The sequence below is a fragment of the Branchiostoma lanceolatum genome, chromosome 1, assembly GCF_035083965.1.
Source record: "Branchiostoma lanceolatum isolate klBraLanc5 chromosome 1, klBraLanc5.hap2, whole genome shotgun sequence".
NCBI classification, from domain to species: domain Eukaryota; kingdom Metazoa; phylum Chordata; class Leptocardii; order Amphioxiformes; family Branchiostomatidae; genus Branchiostoma; species Branchiostoma lanceolatum.
Genome location: NC_089722.1, coordinates 24,933,291 through 24,949,258, shown reverse-complemented (window position 1 = coordinate 24,949,258; position 15,968 = coordinate 24,933,291). Strand labels below are relative to the sequence as shown.

The window sequence follows — 15,968 nt, the reverse complement described above, 5'->3', positions numbered from 1 at the left end:
TACATTGTATACTATGGCCCATACCTTTGGCTTCTTCCTTTATGGCCTTGACTTGGGCAATCGCTTCTGGGTTGCTCAGCCACAGGTGCATGCGTACAAAGGGTTCTCTGCCCTTCAAGCTGAGCTTGTGCCATGGCTTAGGCCTGGACAGTAGATCACTCACAGACCCCTGTGTCAGGCCGAGGATTGTCTCCCCAAACAGCCTCTGACCTATGTTGTTCTCCATCAAAACTTCTTTCACTCTCTTTGTGATGGCATATGTGTCCAGGTCAGGGGAAAGGGCAACAAGTTCTTGAATCGTCATTGGTTTGGATTCAGGAACCCTTTTGTTGACCGGTGGCACCTGTTTTGGAGTGGCAACAGAGACTGGTGGACTGGTACTGCTGGTCATTCTACTGCTACAAGTGGTTGGTAAGGTTGGTAAGGATGGCAGGACCATTTCTGGTCTGGGCTCTGTGTAGGAGTAAGAGGGACAAAAGAAAAGAAACTATAGTTAATATAGAGTCTAACTTAGATATGAACAACTGACCACACACTATACATGATGCACAGAGTTTCCATTGGTACTATGGTGCTTTTCTATTTACTGCAGCAAAGCAAAAGTGCTTGTTTAAGATTCATCATGGTAAAAAGTTTTCTGGCAGATAAATGCTAAAGATCTGCCAGAAATAGCACCCATTCTACATTTAGCAACCTGAATATTAGGATAAAATTTCTGTGGTTACATGCTTCCTTGACACTGAATAGAAACCTATTAGCTACTTATATGAGTTCAGAGAGCATTTCTGTCACGGTAAGGCATGCAAAATAAATATGGACCTATAATAAATACTAGCTAAAGCAAAAGCTTTCTCGCTTCTTGCACAAAGATTGTTGAGAAAACCAGATTTACCAGTCAATCTGGGGATATTGTTCCTTATCGACGTCATGCCCATGGCATCCCCTCCAGTATGCTCCACCTCTTCCAACCACAACTGCATTCTGATGAACGGCTCTTTTCCCTTCTGTGTCAACTTGGACCATGGTTTTGGATGCGCTAACATGTCGCTGACACTTCCCTGCGAGAGTCCTAAGACCTTTTCCCCAAACACCTTCTGTCCAATGGCGAGCCTCGCCAGGGTGTCTTTGATTTTTCGGGTCAGATCCATGGTGTCTATGTCGTTAAACTTCTGGTACTGGTCCGAGGTGAGAGGTGGAGGCACGGTTCGTGGCGGTTTGTTGAGTGGAGAGATGGTGGGAAGGGAAGGATGTGACATACCGGCAAAGTTTGCAATGGTAGTGTAGCTAGGCACTGGTTCTGGTGATAGTGATCGAGTGGCAGCAACCGACATTAAACGTGACGACAATGCGGACATTGATGTGATTTGCCGTGAAGAGGACACTGGAATGATGGGTTCGGCACTGTTCAATGTAGACTTTGTGGCTGTGGGTGCCGTGGAGACAACTGAGGTTGACGCTACGACCGTGTGTGAAGGTGTCACATGTAAATTGTCCTTCATGGATGCCACTGATATTGGTGGGGGACGGGGAAACTGGAGGTCTGTAGAATGTGCTAAAGTGGGAGAACTTGGGAGGAGGGGGGACATGTGAGGAGCGATGGACGTTGTGAGGGGGGATGATGGGACGGGACTTATTCTCGTCAGGGGGGACGGAGGAAGAGGAGGGGGTATTCTTGCACGAGCTTGTTGTGCTGCCATCTCCTGCCGCGCTCGCTCCAGGATCATGGCAATGGCGGCATCAGATTCAGATGGGTTAGGCCGCACAGGATCTGTAACACACACGTAGCAGCTTTTACACAAGTGGATTTAGCTGCATGGGTTTTGACATGAAACACAAATACTATACAGATCCTTTATCATGTTGATTAAACATAATTTTTTCCAGGTAAGGTTATGTTGCAGCATTATCATTAGGAAAATGCCCAGGTCTGTCACACAATGTGCATGAATGTGCATACTGTAAACATAGCCTAATAGTAACCTCCAAATAAAGGGCAGTTTTAACAGATATTTTTGTACGAACATAACTAACTTGAAGGTCTTACCGTACACACCTCTGTCCCTGCCCTCTGCTGCCTTGAGTCTGGTGATATTTTCTTTCTCCTGCAGCCATGAGTACATCTTGATGAAGGGTTCCCTGCCCTTGGAGGTCAGTCTTGACCAGTGCTTAGGTTTGGACAGGATCTCACTGACTGATCCCTGGCTCATGCCCAGTACATGTTGACCAAACACCTTCTGGCCAATGTTGTTGTGGAGTAAAAGGTCCTTCACTTGCCTGGCTATCTCCCTGCAAGCGTTTAAAACAATTTAAACAAACAGTCTAGTGGGTCCATTTAATGAGAACAGATGTGGTCTTGTCTAAAATCAAAAGTGCTTTCTTTAATTTTCTACTTGTATGCTGAATCATGGTTTAACATTTTGAGACTCAGAACGACCTTAAAAAGATACTTAAGCTTTCTAGTTCACAGGATGTACAAATATGGGACTGTAGACCAGCTTACAGCATCTCATGCAGAGGTTATTTTGACATTACAGGTTACTATTCATTCTTGAGAATTTACACCTTTTGAATTACCAAAAATATGTAATGACTGAAATCAACAAGCACCACATTCATCAACAACGACTCACCAGGTGTCAAGTTCGTCTGTTCCAGAAGAGGCCGTTGCTGTTGTCACGTTAGCTCCGACCAGCGGCACGTTCGCTGGCAAAACAACCACACGGCTTGAGTTACCGTTGCTTGCCACTTTCCCGTCCTGAGAATTTTTATCGTGATTGACCGATCCGTTCTGGAAGGAAGCAGCTATTTCCTCACCAAGCATTGTGGTGAAAGCAAGCACATTTTGTTGGTCCAGGGCAGAGAGGCCCACCATCCCCGCAGTTTCCAAGCTTCGCCCTGAGGACCCTGCAAGAAAGGTATCACACAGCCGTTCTCAGGGACAACTGACCAAAACTGATGGCATGTTTGGATCATACTACCACCTTCTATCTTTCCAGAAAAAGTGATTTTTTGTAATCTTTTGATAAATCTTTAGTTACATCTATGGATTTTGTACAATTTTCATGAAGTATGGCACTTCTTCTGGAAAGAGAAGGTGGTATATTTCATTTCAAACCCTGCAACAAAACCACTGATGAAAGGACAGCATCTCACTTTTTTTGGTCAAAAACAGTGATGAATCCAAATCCCAACTCAACTCAGGCACCAGCACAAGATGTGATAGCACTGAGCAAAAGTTGTAAATTAAACTTTTTGGAATGATGTTTCTTTTTATCTTTCTTCCTTTTGTCATGGTCTTGTTACAAGGGTAAGACTGTTCTTCCATCTGCCTGTTCTGAGCCTCTCCCTCAGCAAGGAGTTCAAACTTTGAAGAAAAAAGGTGAGCCTTGGAGACTGCAAAAGTTTTTCAAAGGTAGAGAAGTACATATGTGTACATGTAGAAGAGTGGTCAGTTTTCACACCACAAATCTGAGGAAAGCTTTCACAGCTGTATAGATAGGCTGTACAGCCTTTGATAGAAACAAGAAATTTCAAGACAAGGTAAGGCTGTGCAGCCTATAATAGAAACAAGAAATTTCAAGACAAGGCAAAGTTTAAGAACAAAAGATGGAAAGAAAGAGACAATACTGTCCAGGGGAGGCACAGGCGGCAAGTGGTCGATACGAAAAATTTCACATTTCAAGACTTTGGACGGCAAAACCTTTCTTGCAGATCCCAGGCTACCCTTCTTCAGTAACAACTATCTGCCCTCACAAGTTATCTCTATTCCACAATACATATCTACCTTGCCAATGGGAGCCAACTGGATCAAAGCCAGCTGGCCCAGAGGTGAAATATCCGAGCCAAGCCCGTTGCAGACCAATGCTATGGTCTTAGATAAACATTATCTTGATTTCGATTAGCTTCAAAGATTTTCTCTGGAACAAAGCATTTATCAAGGGTCCTTGCCCTTTGGGAAAGTAGGCTTCACAAATGAATGCAGTGCCTTGATAGGCACAGAATGTGTGCTTTTACCTTTGTGTAACTCTCTAAAGATAAGAAATGCACCCATCTTCCAATGAAATATTGAAATTGAAGTAAAATTATCATGGATGCTATCAAAATTACAACTACAAGCAGACTAGATTTGTTGAGACAAATATTTTTTTCAAGTTGGATTGCCTAGAAATGACCACTACGCATATTTATTGGGAAAACCTATTGAGCGTAACTTCAATTTAACACCACTAAGCCGTAGAAAGCTGTATGGCAATGTGGCTCGGACACTATTTTTATTGTACATTTGTACTATTCCAAATATTGCAGGAGGGCATTGATAACTTCTTATTAAAAGGTTTACGTTCCTAGATTTGACTAATGCTAAGTTCAATTTAGCACAATGATGTCTATTTCTTACACAAAACAGTTTGCAAGAGATCTAATATTACTATTACTAGAACCAAGGAAAACCTTCATCTAACATGATATGCAATGTTTCATGTAACTTCTGCTCTTCTCACTCTGTACTGGAAGAACTTGCTGCTGAAATCCCTTCATGCATATCATATATCATATGTGATAGGAGGGGGGCAAGTAGCAAACCTTCACGTGGTGCCCCCTGTTAATCCCCCGCGGGAGACCAATTGCTACACAACGTGCTCACGGGTAGACGGAGCTCGACAGCCTTGGACGGCAGTTCGTCTAGGTGAAGGCATACACTGACTCAAAAACCTCCGCTGCCTTGCGGCTATATCCAGCCCTTGGAAAAGGCTATGGGAGTAAACCAAGATGGAAAATCAGGAGTGGGGCCCCTTAGGCGGTTGGGAGTTAACATAGACTTCCTTCCGGCAGCTCCTGCAGCCAAACTGATGCCAAACGTATCGCTCTGCGTTCCTTTGGACTACACCAGCAAGGCCGAGAGGGGGGTCCTGACGACTGGGCAGCCCAGGACCTCCTTAGACCTCAAATGAGGTGCCCAGGCTCGCATACTGGAGAGGTCACTTCAGTGCCGCTGTCTTAGCGGCAGAAACAACACGGGAGGCAGCAGTTACGAGTGATAAGCCAGGACTAATTGGCGTATGGTCCAGGCGCTACGGGTTGCCTTCGACAGTGGGAGGGACCTTCGCAGTCCCACCAGTCAGCTACCGCCCGCTTCAAGCTGGGCAGCCCCCGGCCAATAAGGTGCTGCCCGCCACAGTTTGCATGCTTCATCGGGTGTTTGGAGCTAGGGCAAAACCCGAAAAGCGGACTGTAAAACCCCCACACCAGACAACAAAACTAGGAAGAAGAAATTGCCCATGTTACGTTTAGCAAGCTGGAATGTGAGAACAATGTGTCCCGGCTTTTCTGATGATCTACAGCAGATCGACGATTCTAGGAAAACGGCCATCATAAGCCGTGAACTTGAAAGACTTAATATTGACATTGCTGCACTACAGGAAACTAGACTGCCATCAAGTGGTAGCCTTAGAGAGCAGGAGTATACTTTCTTCTGGCAAGGAAAAGAACCTGAGGAGCCAAGACTACATGGTGTTGGTTTTGCTGTGAAGAATTCCCTTCTATCCTCAGTGGAACCGCCGTCAAGTGGTACGGCCCGCATCCTCCGTCTTCAGCTGTCTACTGCCTCGGGCCCTGTGCACATCTTGAGTGTCTACGCCCCCACACTTACCTCCTCAGACGAGGTCAAAGATGACTTTTACGAACAACTTGATAATATCGTCTCAGATATCCCCACCACGGAACATCTGTACCTGCTCGGGGATTTCAATGCCCGGGTGGGAGCTGACCATGACTCCTGGTCAAGTAGCATTGGCCACTTCGGTGTTGGCAAGTTAAATGAGAATGGGCAAAGACTGCTAGAGCTATGCTCTTTCCACAACCTCTGCGTAACCAACACGTTCTTCTCTACAAAACCCAGCCACAGGGTATCCTGGCGGCATCCCCGATCCAAACATTGGCACCAGCTCGACCTTGTCATCACTCGCAGATCTTCCTTGAACCACGTTCTTTCAACGCGCAGCTACCACAGCGCTGACTGTGACACTGACCATTCGTTGATCAGTAGCAAGGTTCGCATCCAGCCTAAAAGAATGCACCACTCCAAGCAGAAGGGTAAGCCCCGCATCAACACAGCCAAAACGTCTCTGCCAGACCCATGTGCATGCTTTGCTAGCTCCATTGACAATGCCCTTAGGCACTGTCCAACAGGCAGTGTCACGGATAGATGGAGCTACATCCGTGATGCCATCTACAAGTCTGCCATTGGCTCTTTTGGAAAGAGGGAAAGGCAAAACCCAGACTGGTTTGAGTCAGGAATTGCGGAACTTGAACCAGTTATTAATGACAAGAGAGCGGCCCTGCTCAACTACAAGAAACATCCCTCTAACGAGACACTGACTGCATTGAGGAAGGCCAGAAACATTGCCAAGAGAGTCGCTCGACGTTGCGCAAATGACTACTGGCTGAACCTCTGTCACAGCATTCAACTCTCTTCCGACTGCGGAAATATACGTGCCATGTACAGTGGCATGAAGAAAGCCTTTGGTCCCAGAGTAACAAAGATCGCCCCCCTGAAATCTGCGTCTGGTGAAGTCATTACAGATCGAGGAAAACAGATGGAGAGATGGGCAGAATACTACCAGGAGCTCTACACAAAGGAAAGCACTGTGACGGACGTAGCAGTTGAGAGCATTACCACCCTGCCTGTCATGGAAGAGCTTGACAATCCTCCCACTATAGAGGAGCTTAGAAAGGCCATTGACTCTCTCGCTAGGGGTAAAGCCCCAGGTAGAGATGGGATTCCCTCAGAGGTCATCAAGGCAGGCATGGACACAACCCTCCTCCACCACCTACACCAGCTCCTGCTGCAGTGCTGGGAAGAAGGAACAGTACCCCAAGACATGCGGGATGCAAGCATCATCACCATCTACAAGAACAAAGGTGACCGCAGTAACTGCAACAACTACCGTGGGATCTCCCTCCTCAGCATTGTCGGGAAAGCGTTCGCTCGGGTGATCCTGAACAGACTGCAAGTACTTGCCGAACGCGTTTACCCAGAGTCACAGTGCGGTTTCCGAGCAAGAAGATCCACAACTGACATGATTTTCTCACTGAGACAGATGCAGGAGAAATGCCGCGAGCAGAGGCGACCATTGTACATCGCATTTATAGACTTAACCAAAGCTTTTGACCTGGTCAGCAGAAGAGGACTTTACACCCTACTGCAAAAGATTGGTTGCCCCCCGAAGCTCCTGGAAATGATCGTGTCCTTTCATGACGGCATGCAGGGTTCAGTGCAGTTTGACGGCTCTTCCTCAGATTCATTCCCTATGAAGAACGGCGTGAAACAAGGGTGCGTATTGGCACCGACGCTCTTCGGCATCTTTTTCTCGCTACTGTTGTCCTACGCCTTCAGCCAGTCAGAGGATGGTGTATATCTCCACACCAGAAGCAACGGAAATCTGTTTAATCTTGCACGCCTAAGGGCCAAAACCAAGGTGTGGAAAGTTCTTGTAAGAGAAATGCTTTTTGCAGACGACGCTGCTCTTGCAGCTCACACAGAAGCCGCTTTACAACGACTAGTCAGCTGCCTTGCAGATGCATGTAAAGAGTTTGGCCTTACAATCAGTCTCAAGAAGACCAACATTATGGGACAGGACGTCAGCAGCATCCCCAACATCTCCATTGGTGACTACACCCTTGAGGTGGTGGAAGACTTCACATACCTAGGGTCAACCATATCGCGTAACCTGTCTCTGGATGGCGAACTAAATAAGCGGATCGGCAGGGCATCAACAGTCATGGCTCGATTGGCAAAGAGAGTATGGGACAACTCCATGCTTACAACAAACACAAAGATGCAAGTTTACCAGGCATGTGTGCTGAGCACACTGCTCTACGGCAGCGAAACCTGGACCTTGTATTCCCGCCAGGAGCGCAGACTCAACTCCTTTCATCTGCGCAACCTCAGAAGGATCCTGGGCATCAGTTGGAAGGACCACGTCACCAACAAGAGTGTTCTGACCACGGCAGGAATTCCCAGCATGTTTGCCTTACTAACCAAACGGCGTTTACGGTGGCTTGGCCATGTGTGCCGAATGCAGGACCGTCGATTGCCCAAGGACTTGTTATACGGCGAACTTGCCACCGGTTCTAGGCCAGCAGGAAGGCCTATGCTCCGCTTTAAAGACATCTGCAAACGTGACATGAAGGCAGGGAACATGAATCCATCAAAACTGGAAGAGGCTGCTGCAGACCGTACCAGTTGGAAAGCAGCTGTCAAAGCGAGTATTCACACACACGAGAGGAAGAGGGAGGAGAAGTGGGAAGCGAGGAGGGTGCGCCGACGACAGACGGAGTCGTCAACACACACGAGGCCAGGAGAGGGATACACATGCAGAAACTGCAAACGAGTCTGTCTCTCCAAGATTGGACTGTACAGCCACAGCAGACGCTGCGGACAACCCACAGACTGACCAGGATGCGACGCCATAGTCTTGCGAGACTGACGGCTGCCAACACATGTGATAGGAAATATGTCCATGCAGCGTGATGAAGCCATTTCTCTCGTTTCTTTTCTGCTAGTAAGTAAAGAGTACTACCGTAGTCTCTTTGTTTGTATACAGGTCTTTTTGTAATTCTTCACCTCTAAAACCACATGGTCTTCTTTCCTTTAACCTTCCCCCAACTTGAGTAGCTTTTCCTTGCCGAAATTGTACTGTCTACTGTATTATGCAGCAGGGAGAAAGTTAGAACTACTGGTACATGTTCTTGGTTGTGCTGTGATGTGATGTGTTAAAGCCTGGAACTGTACCTGTGAGCTGACTGTTGGACATCTTCAGAGTTGTGTTCTCAGACTGCAGGCTTCTGTTTTTCTCCAACAGTAGGACCTCGAGGGCCTTCCCATCAGTGTCCTTGGAATGAAGGGTGATACAACACATAAGGAATACACCACTACACAAACCTGCATGTAGCATGTAGCATGTAAAACTGATGTACTATGACACATAACCACGTATCCCTAATCAAGCTTCAAGCCCAAACTACATGAATGCACACTGTCTACTTGTATTTCATAGCTTGCTAAAGCATGCAACCTTTACTTTTTTCCAAATAATGGTCAGATAATGTATTGCATCAAAACCTGTCAAGTGTGTATTCTCTAATGTCATCATTGTCAAGTGTGTATTCTCTATTGTCATAACTGTCAAGTGTGTATTCATGTATTGTCACCACTATCAAGTGTGTATTGTCACCACTATCAAGTGTGTATTGTCCTCAATATTGTTGAGTGTGTATTCTTTGCATTGAAACCACTGTGAGCATATTCTCTTCATAGTCTCCAATGTGTATACACGTGGTGGTCATAATGACAGTCAGTGTATCAATCCCATTATCACATTATCGCAAGTGTTTCATTGTCTTCACTAACCAATGTATGTCCTACAATCCTCACCACAACATATGTGTGCAAGTTTCTTTGTAAAATATACATTTGTCCCATTGTGATCACTGTCAAATGTTTATAACATGCACATGCACATGAACCCTTTTGTCACCAAAGTGACTGTTCTTCCTTCCTTACCTCATTGTCACTACTCTCCTCCCTCTGGCCAAACTCTGTTGACTTCATGATGCTGGAAGACACAAATAATAGTTCTGTATTGTAAACAAAGTTAAACTCTACAGTTAAAACTGCCACTGGGCATAAAACCTCTGTTGACAAAAAAGGACAAATACATCCCATTTAAAGTTTCAAATGAGCTTCATAACTTATAGTTGTAGAAAATATCTTTATCAGATTCTGCATGATGATTATCATTAATGTGAATAGTGATTGTTTTTATCCTCTGATATCTCTGATATCTCTGGACATATACTTAAATCTCTTATTTGAAATCCTAGTCAGCAGCAGTTTACTATTGAGTAAACAAAACAATCTAAGTGAAAAACACCTTGCATTCCCTCCCAAATTCAAAATATTCTGAACACAAAAAGATGTCTCTCCTTACCCAAGCTCCCTTTTGATTTCTTCATAGTCCTTCTGTGTCTGAAGTTTTTCTTCCAGCGTCTTGAAGGCCAGGTTCTTCTTGCGTACCTCCTCTTCCAACTTGGCAATCTGAGATGAGGTGGACTCACGTGAGGAGGTCAGGGTACTCTGCAACCGCTGGACATCCTCCACGAGCTGGGCAACCTGTCAAAACATTAAAGATCAATGTTGTCCCCAGACTGTGGAATAATGGCACCACACTGCTATAATGCTTGCTCAGCAAATATACACTACTTTCAAAATGCATGTTTTTAAACCCTGACCATCAGATTATTTCGCTAAAATTCATGAAAACTCATATAGTTTGTTCTGGCTGCTGCTGAGCTGGCAGAAGTAGGAGCTTTGCTCCACGGATTTAATTTCCGATCCAAACTCCAACGGCGAACAGGACCCATCTGAACGCATGCACCTCGTACGAGGCACAAAGGAAAATTATGGTTTAACAAGGGCGTCATCACGTGAGGTCCCATCATTCTTTGCTTTGGATGTGTGCCCTTTGATTCACAGGATTAATGCACAAGGTCAAACCTATCATGTGGTATAACTCACCCACCCACCTACGACATAGTTATTACATTTCTGGGGAGATCCCTGAAGATCGTTTAAGTGCGTGGTTGTCCAAAGTTTCCAAACATAATCAAACTCAATTTTACTTTTTAGGTAATGTGGCAGAAACCTCATCTTCAAGTAAAAGTATGGTCTGAGTATGGTCACAGGATTTTACGTTGTGATTCTTATAAGGTTTTTAATGCCTTTCTCTAGTGGTCCGGGTTTTTCTGTCTTCACTTAGAGCATGACCCTACATCTGCTTGGAGTTTTATAAAAACCTGGATTTTCAATATCTAAATCATTTACATTTTCTATGTCAATGACGATAAGCCAATTCAAAAGACAGTCTCCACATTTTTCTTGAACCTTTTTCAAACTACACTATGAATGTATGATAAGCTACAACTGTAATGTACTACAGGGTGTAAATGGTATCAGAATCAATGATAATGTCTGTCCGGAGAGGCCAATATAACTAGAATATCTCCATTTGATGTATTTGTCTCTACTGTGCCTATGGCCTTTTCAGGGCTATGATAAGCTGATATCCATCATGTGAAGCATAAGGCTGTGAAGGGCACTAATGTCAGCAACTCAAAGGCATGCAAAATTACCCATTAGTGTCTACTAGTAGGTACAATTCTATTTTTTCCATCATGAACTGAAGTTAAGTCAGATTTAGCATACTTTTTCTTCAAGCTTCAAGTGTGTATTGCTGAGAAGACGTTTTTCCAAATCACGTTATGTAAAATTCTGCGATTGGAATATAGAACTCTTGAAGCTCTTTAAACTAAAGATACGTATCTCCCCAAAATGTATCATAACAGAACATAATCTACACAACTAGGAAACAGGAACCATGCGGCTACAGCTTCCTTTCTAAAGATGGGGCATAAGTGTGTACGGTTGACTTATGATTGTCCCCTACATTTGCCTGCACAACTAATTGAGAAGTCATTATCTTTTTTCATTACCTCCCTCTCCTTGGCAGCCACCTCCACCTCTAGACTAGAGCGTGTGAGGATATCAATGGCCTGCTCCATGGTGGGAGCCTTCTGCATCTGATTGGCCAGCTGCAGCGACTCGTTGGCAGATTTCAGCTGTTCCTTCAGCGTTTCCACCTCCCTCTCTGCCGTGGCTGCTCTCTGATTGGCTCGTTCCAAGTCCGTCATGATCATGTCCATCTCATCCGACCTGGAAAAATGTCAAGTTCTTTTTAACCTTGTTCCCACTAAATTAAAGGTAGTTCTTCGGCACCAAATTTGTATTGGATATGAGCTAACAGAAGTTGTTGAGTTAATCACTTGACCAACCAAATACCAAGAAACGACTACCCTTAAAGTGTGAAAATGTACTCACTTTGCACTGTTCAGCTCATCATATTTGGACCTCAGCTCAAAGAGTTCAGCATTAGTAGAATCCAAAGCTGAAGTACAAAGGCAACAAAAATCGAACATGAAACTTCAAGACATCTATTCAAAATGAAATGTACAAGATGTCTAAATAATATTTGTAGCAGGGATTCAATCCATTCTGTACATCTAAGGTCTCAGTTGCTTAAGTTTTGACATACATGTACTTAAATGCATGTTGCACATATAGAAATCTAAAAGCCAAGATGAAAATCAGACCTACCACTCTGCAGAGTTGTTGATTTGTGCTCAGCCTCACCCAATTTAGTAGCAACAGACATCTGTGTTTCCTGGAGTTGTCTGGAAAATTGCAGGGATGACTATCAATATAGTTTAGATTCGTGTACTTAGCACAATATTTTGCCTTGAACAACAATGCCTACTGTTGCATTTTGTTCTTGACAGTATCTTTCTAACCCATACCTTGTACACAAACTCCAACTTGATATATTTTGTCTTGAAAAGAACTACTTTACAGCACATTTGTTGCAAATCCCTACCATTTCAGACTGTGTGCAGGTTGTAACATAATACAAAGATGGACCCCAGACTAATCCTTTAAAAAGGCAGGGCGGCTTGCCCCCCATTAGCTAGAAACATGGAATGGCTCCTAGAGGAGACTGAAAATGTTGGGACATTAGTCACAAGTTGGTCGTGAGCTTACATTAGGGCATTACATGTACGTAAAAATACAGACCATTGTTTTCGTATCCCTCTTCTGCTGAACTCAAAATTTTCTACTTCACACAACAACAAAAGAATTTACAAGTTGAGTTAACCATATGGATGCTAACCTCTCTTTTTCCGCAAAGGCCCGCTGCAGTTCCTTTTCTTTCTCCTTGGCGCGCCCCTGTGCTAGGGACTCCATTTTCTCTTCTGTTTCTCGCAGCTTTTCCCGCAACTGTTTTATGGTCACCTCTGTGAGAAGACACAGTCAGCAACATAAACATCTAAGATATAAAATTTGACACCTTGAAATCAAATGAAATGATGCCTGCATATGTGAAACTGAGAGACTTGGAACTGGCCACAACTGTACATCACTGAGCATAAAAATACAAGCAGACAGCAAAAATGTCTCTTTTCCCTTACCAGAAATTTTAAATCACAAAAGCTTTTTAACCTTCTCCCTACCACCTAACCCCATAACCAATAGAAAATTGGTAGCCAAATGGCTTACTTCAGTTAATGAACAAGTCTCATAACATAATTCTCTTTCAAAGATACCAATATCAGAAAACTCAAAACATCCAATATTATACTGATTTTAAATGCTCATTTCATAAAATTCAAAACAAAAAAATTTTTTAGAAAAATACTTACACACAACACTTAAAGAAAAAAGCACTGTATATAATTTTCCTCTTCCAAACCCTCTCAGGGAAGTGTTCTGACTTCTAACATTTAGACTTTGTAAAAAAATTGAAAACCTTTCATAAGCTAGGGAAAAAGTCTAACATTCTACCATAAAGTTTGTAGGCTAACCTTGGTTCTTGACCTCGGCAAACTCCTTGTTGTATTCTTCCAGCGTTTCGCGCAGCTTCTCGTTCTCCACCTCCACATCTTGGGCGCGCTGTACCTTCTTCTGCAGGGTCTGGCTGTGTTCCAGCACTGGGACAGGGTCTGGACAACAAGTGGTGCATTATCAGTAGGGTTACACTGGCAAATGGAGACTTATTTGTTTCTCATTAACCTGGGCTGAGACAATCTGATGGGAAAATCTAATCACAGCGAGATCTATCAATCTCAGGAGATGGCAGGGAAGTATTGTAGCAATCAGGAGTTCAGAGTTTTTGTTCTTATTTCATGGACAGCGAGGCTTGCCTGTTGAAACTACTTTTGAATACTTGAGCTCATGAAATGTTCAACGTTCTGTGTTCTAAGAGTTTGTGATACCGGTAGAGTAGACAAAACCTTTATTTTGCACTCGTATCCTTTTATTGTGTTCATTTGTGTTCATCTAAATGTACATTTTATCAAAGAGATAACAGAGTTCACAAACTGGTCACACAGAAAACTACTGTATAAATTAACCCTCAAACCACCGTATGGGGTCAAAACTGACCCCAGGCGTATATCAACATGTGCCATTTTGACATTTCGAGTCGAAAACAAAATTCCTTCTATGAGTTTGTTTGTATATATGTCTTATAACTTCTCACAAGTTTTTACTGAGATTGGCTCATTGTTGATTAAGTTATCGTAGAAAGTTTACGCATGGTCCAGTGGGGTCAAAACTGACCCCAGCAAAATCTGCACTCATATTCCGTATTGTTTGATACTTGTCATCTAGAAACATGTATGATAAGGGTTATTATGATCATAGTGTCAAAATATAATTTTGTAGAAACGTGAAAAAACAAATTTTTTAAATGTACGTAAAGATTAATGACGTTGCGACGTATTATGACGTCATTTATGTGATTTTATTGACGAAAACCAACAAATTGGGTATTTCCGTATAATTCAAAGGTACGCGATATAACTTAAATAGAAATTTTGTATGGTAAATCATGATGTATCCAAAGACGTTATTTGTAGATGACAATAGGAACGACGTCAAAATGACGTCATAGAAATTATATTCATTTCAGGGGGGATTAGGACATTCCAATTTGGGCCAATAATACATGCATCCCTATGGGGAAGTTGACAGAAATTAGGTGTCATTATCTCAGGAACCAAAGATCCTGACCAAGAAAACTTACCCTCAAATTTTTACCAGTTCTGTAGACTGTCATCTATCAGAATTACGAGAACTTCTATACGGCTAGTCTCCGGGGAAACACCCCCGAGCGAGAGCACTTGAGTCAGTCCATTTCCCTTATAAGGGCCGATCGCGACCACCACACTATCTCCCGGGGGTCCAGAAGACAAAAAGATGAAGAAAGGTCGTTTTTGTCAACAAATTCTAAAATCATGAAGTCTGAACTGTCATACCCACCCCAGACTTGCCAAGAGTTCACCAAAAAGCCCACCAAGAAAGGCTTTCAATGTTTTAATGTCCTGTTTATTCTTGAGCTCTCTCACCGTAGGGTCTAGGCGCCTGCGCCAATACCATCATCCCCCCTTCTAGGAAAATCAGGTTCAAAGCTGACAGTTGTCAATCATCTCACACAGTGCGGTGTAGGGTAGTAAATTAAAATCCTGAGTATTAAAGTTCTCTGACAAGAACCAGTCCCCTGGGACCCGATCACTCAACAGGTGTCAGCTATATAGGGTTATGATGGCAAACTCATAGGTAATATGGGGGAAAATTGACAGGAGAAGAAAAATAAGTCAAAATATGATCACCTGAGTACAGAAGGGCTTTGCCAACTATAGTCCTACCCTGTATTTCCCCTTTGCAACCTGTCAAAGCAGAAAAAAGTCCATCTAAGGGGCTCTGACCACCACACGGGACAGGTGTATGCAAGGCCCCGGGCATAGAGATGACCTTGACAATGGCAAAACACAATGTTTACCAGGTCCCGGACCACTCCCGATTACCCGACACCTACTCCCATACCCCCCCCCCCCCAGCACCTACCCCCTGCCAGGTAGACACCTACAGTTCACCCCCTAGTATACAGGATCCTTTCCCGAGGAGACTGAGTTTGGCTGCAGGGTTAAAAAGTAAGGAAAAAGGCCCAAAATCCTAAAAATGAGACAATTCATGAATGAATATGAGTCAACATAAGCCTATCCCTTGCTTAGATAGCAGATTATAACTGAAAACCCCATAGAAATAGCAGAAATGGCTTGCCTACACTTCTACAGATTCCCTTCAGGGGGGATTAGGACATTCCAATTTGGGCCAATAATACATGCATCCTTATGGGGAAGTTGACAGAAATTAGGTGTCATTATCTCAGGAACCAAAGATCCTGACCAAGAAAACTTACCCTCAAATTTTTACCAGTTCTGTAGACTGTCATCTATCAGAATTACGAGAACTTCTATACGGCTAGTCTCCGGGGAAACACCCCCGAGCGAGAGCA

The 15,968-nt window shown here is 43.8% G+C and overlaps 1 protein-coding gene across 3 annotated transcripts in view; it reads right to left on the bottom strand.

Moving 5' to 3' along the window:
- LOC136443994 (protein CASP-like) overlaps nucleotides 1–15,968 on the bottom strand; it is a 38,313-nt gene that overhangs the window by 9,049 nt on the left and 13,296 nt on the right. Inside the window, exons 5-16 of one of the 3 annotated variants that reach the window (XM_066441389.1) lie at nucleotides 13,474–13,611; nucleotides 12,783–12,906; nucleotides 12,212–12,288; nucleotides 11,936–12,002; nucleotides 11,551–11,770; nucleotides 9,990–10,171; nucleotides 9,563–9,614; nucleotides 8,792–8,891; nucleotides 2,631–2,904; nucleotides 2,045–2,286; nucleotides 893–1,768; nucleotides 25–453 (exon numbers count right to left, since the gene is read on the bottom strand). In XM_066441389.1, coding sequence (XP_066297486.1) covers nucleotides 25–453; nucleotides 893–1,768; nucleotides 2,045–2,286; nucleotides 2,631–2,904; nucleotides 8,792–8,891; nucleotides 9,563–9,614; nucleotides 9,990–10,171; nucleotides 11,551–11,770; nucleotides 11,936–12,002; nucleotides 12,212–12,288; nucleotides 12,783–12,906; nucleotides 13,474–13,611 — 2,781 coding nt within the window. The remainder of the gene's footprint in view (nucleotides 1–24; nucleotides 454–892; nucleotides 1,769–2,044; nucleotides 2,287–2,630; nucleotides 2,905–8,791; nucleotides 8,892–9,562; nucleotides 9,615–9,989; nucleotides 10,172–11,550; nucleotides 11,771–11,935; nucleotides 12,003–12,211; nucleotides 12,289–12,782; nucleotides 12,907–13,473; nucleotides 13,612–15,968) is intronic. The other 2 variants (XM_066441397.1, XM_066441405.1) reach the window with 2 other exon arrangements.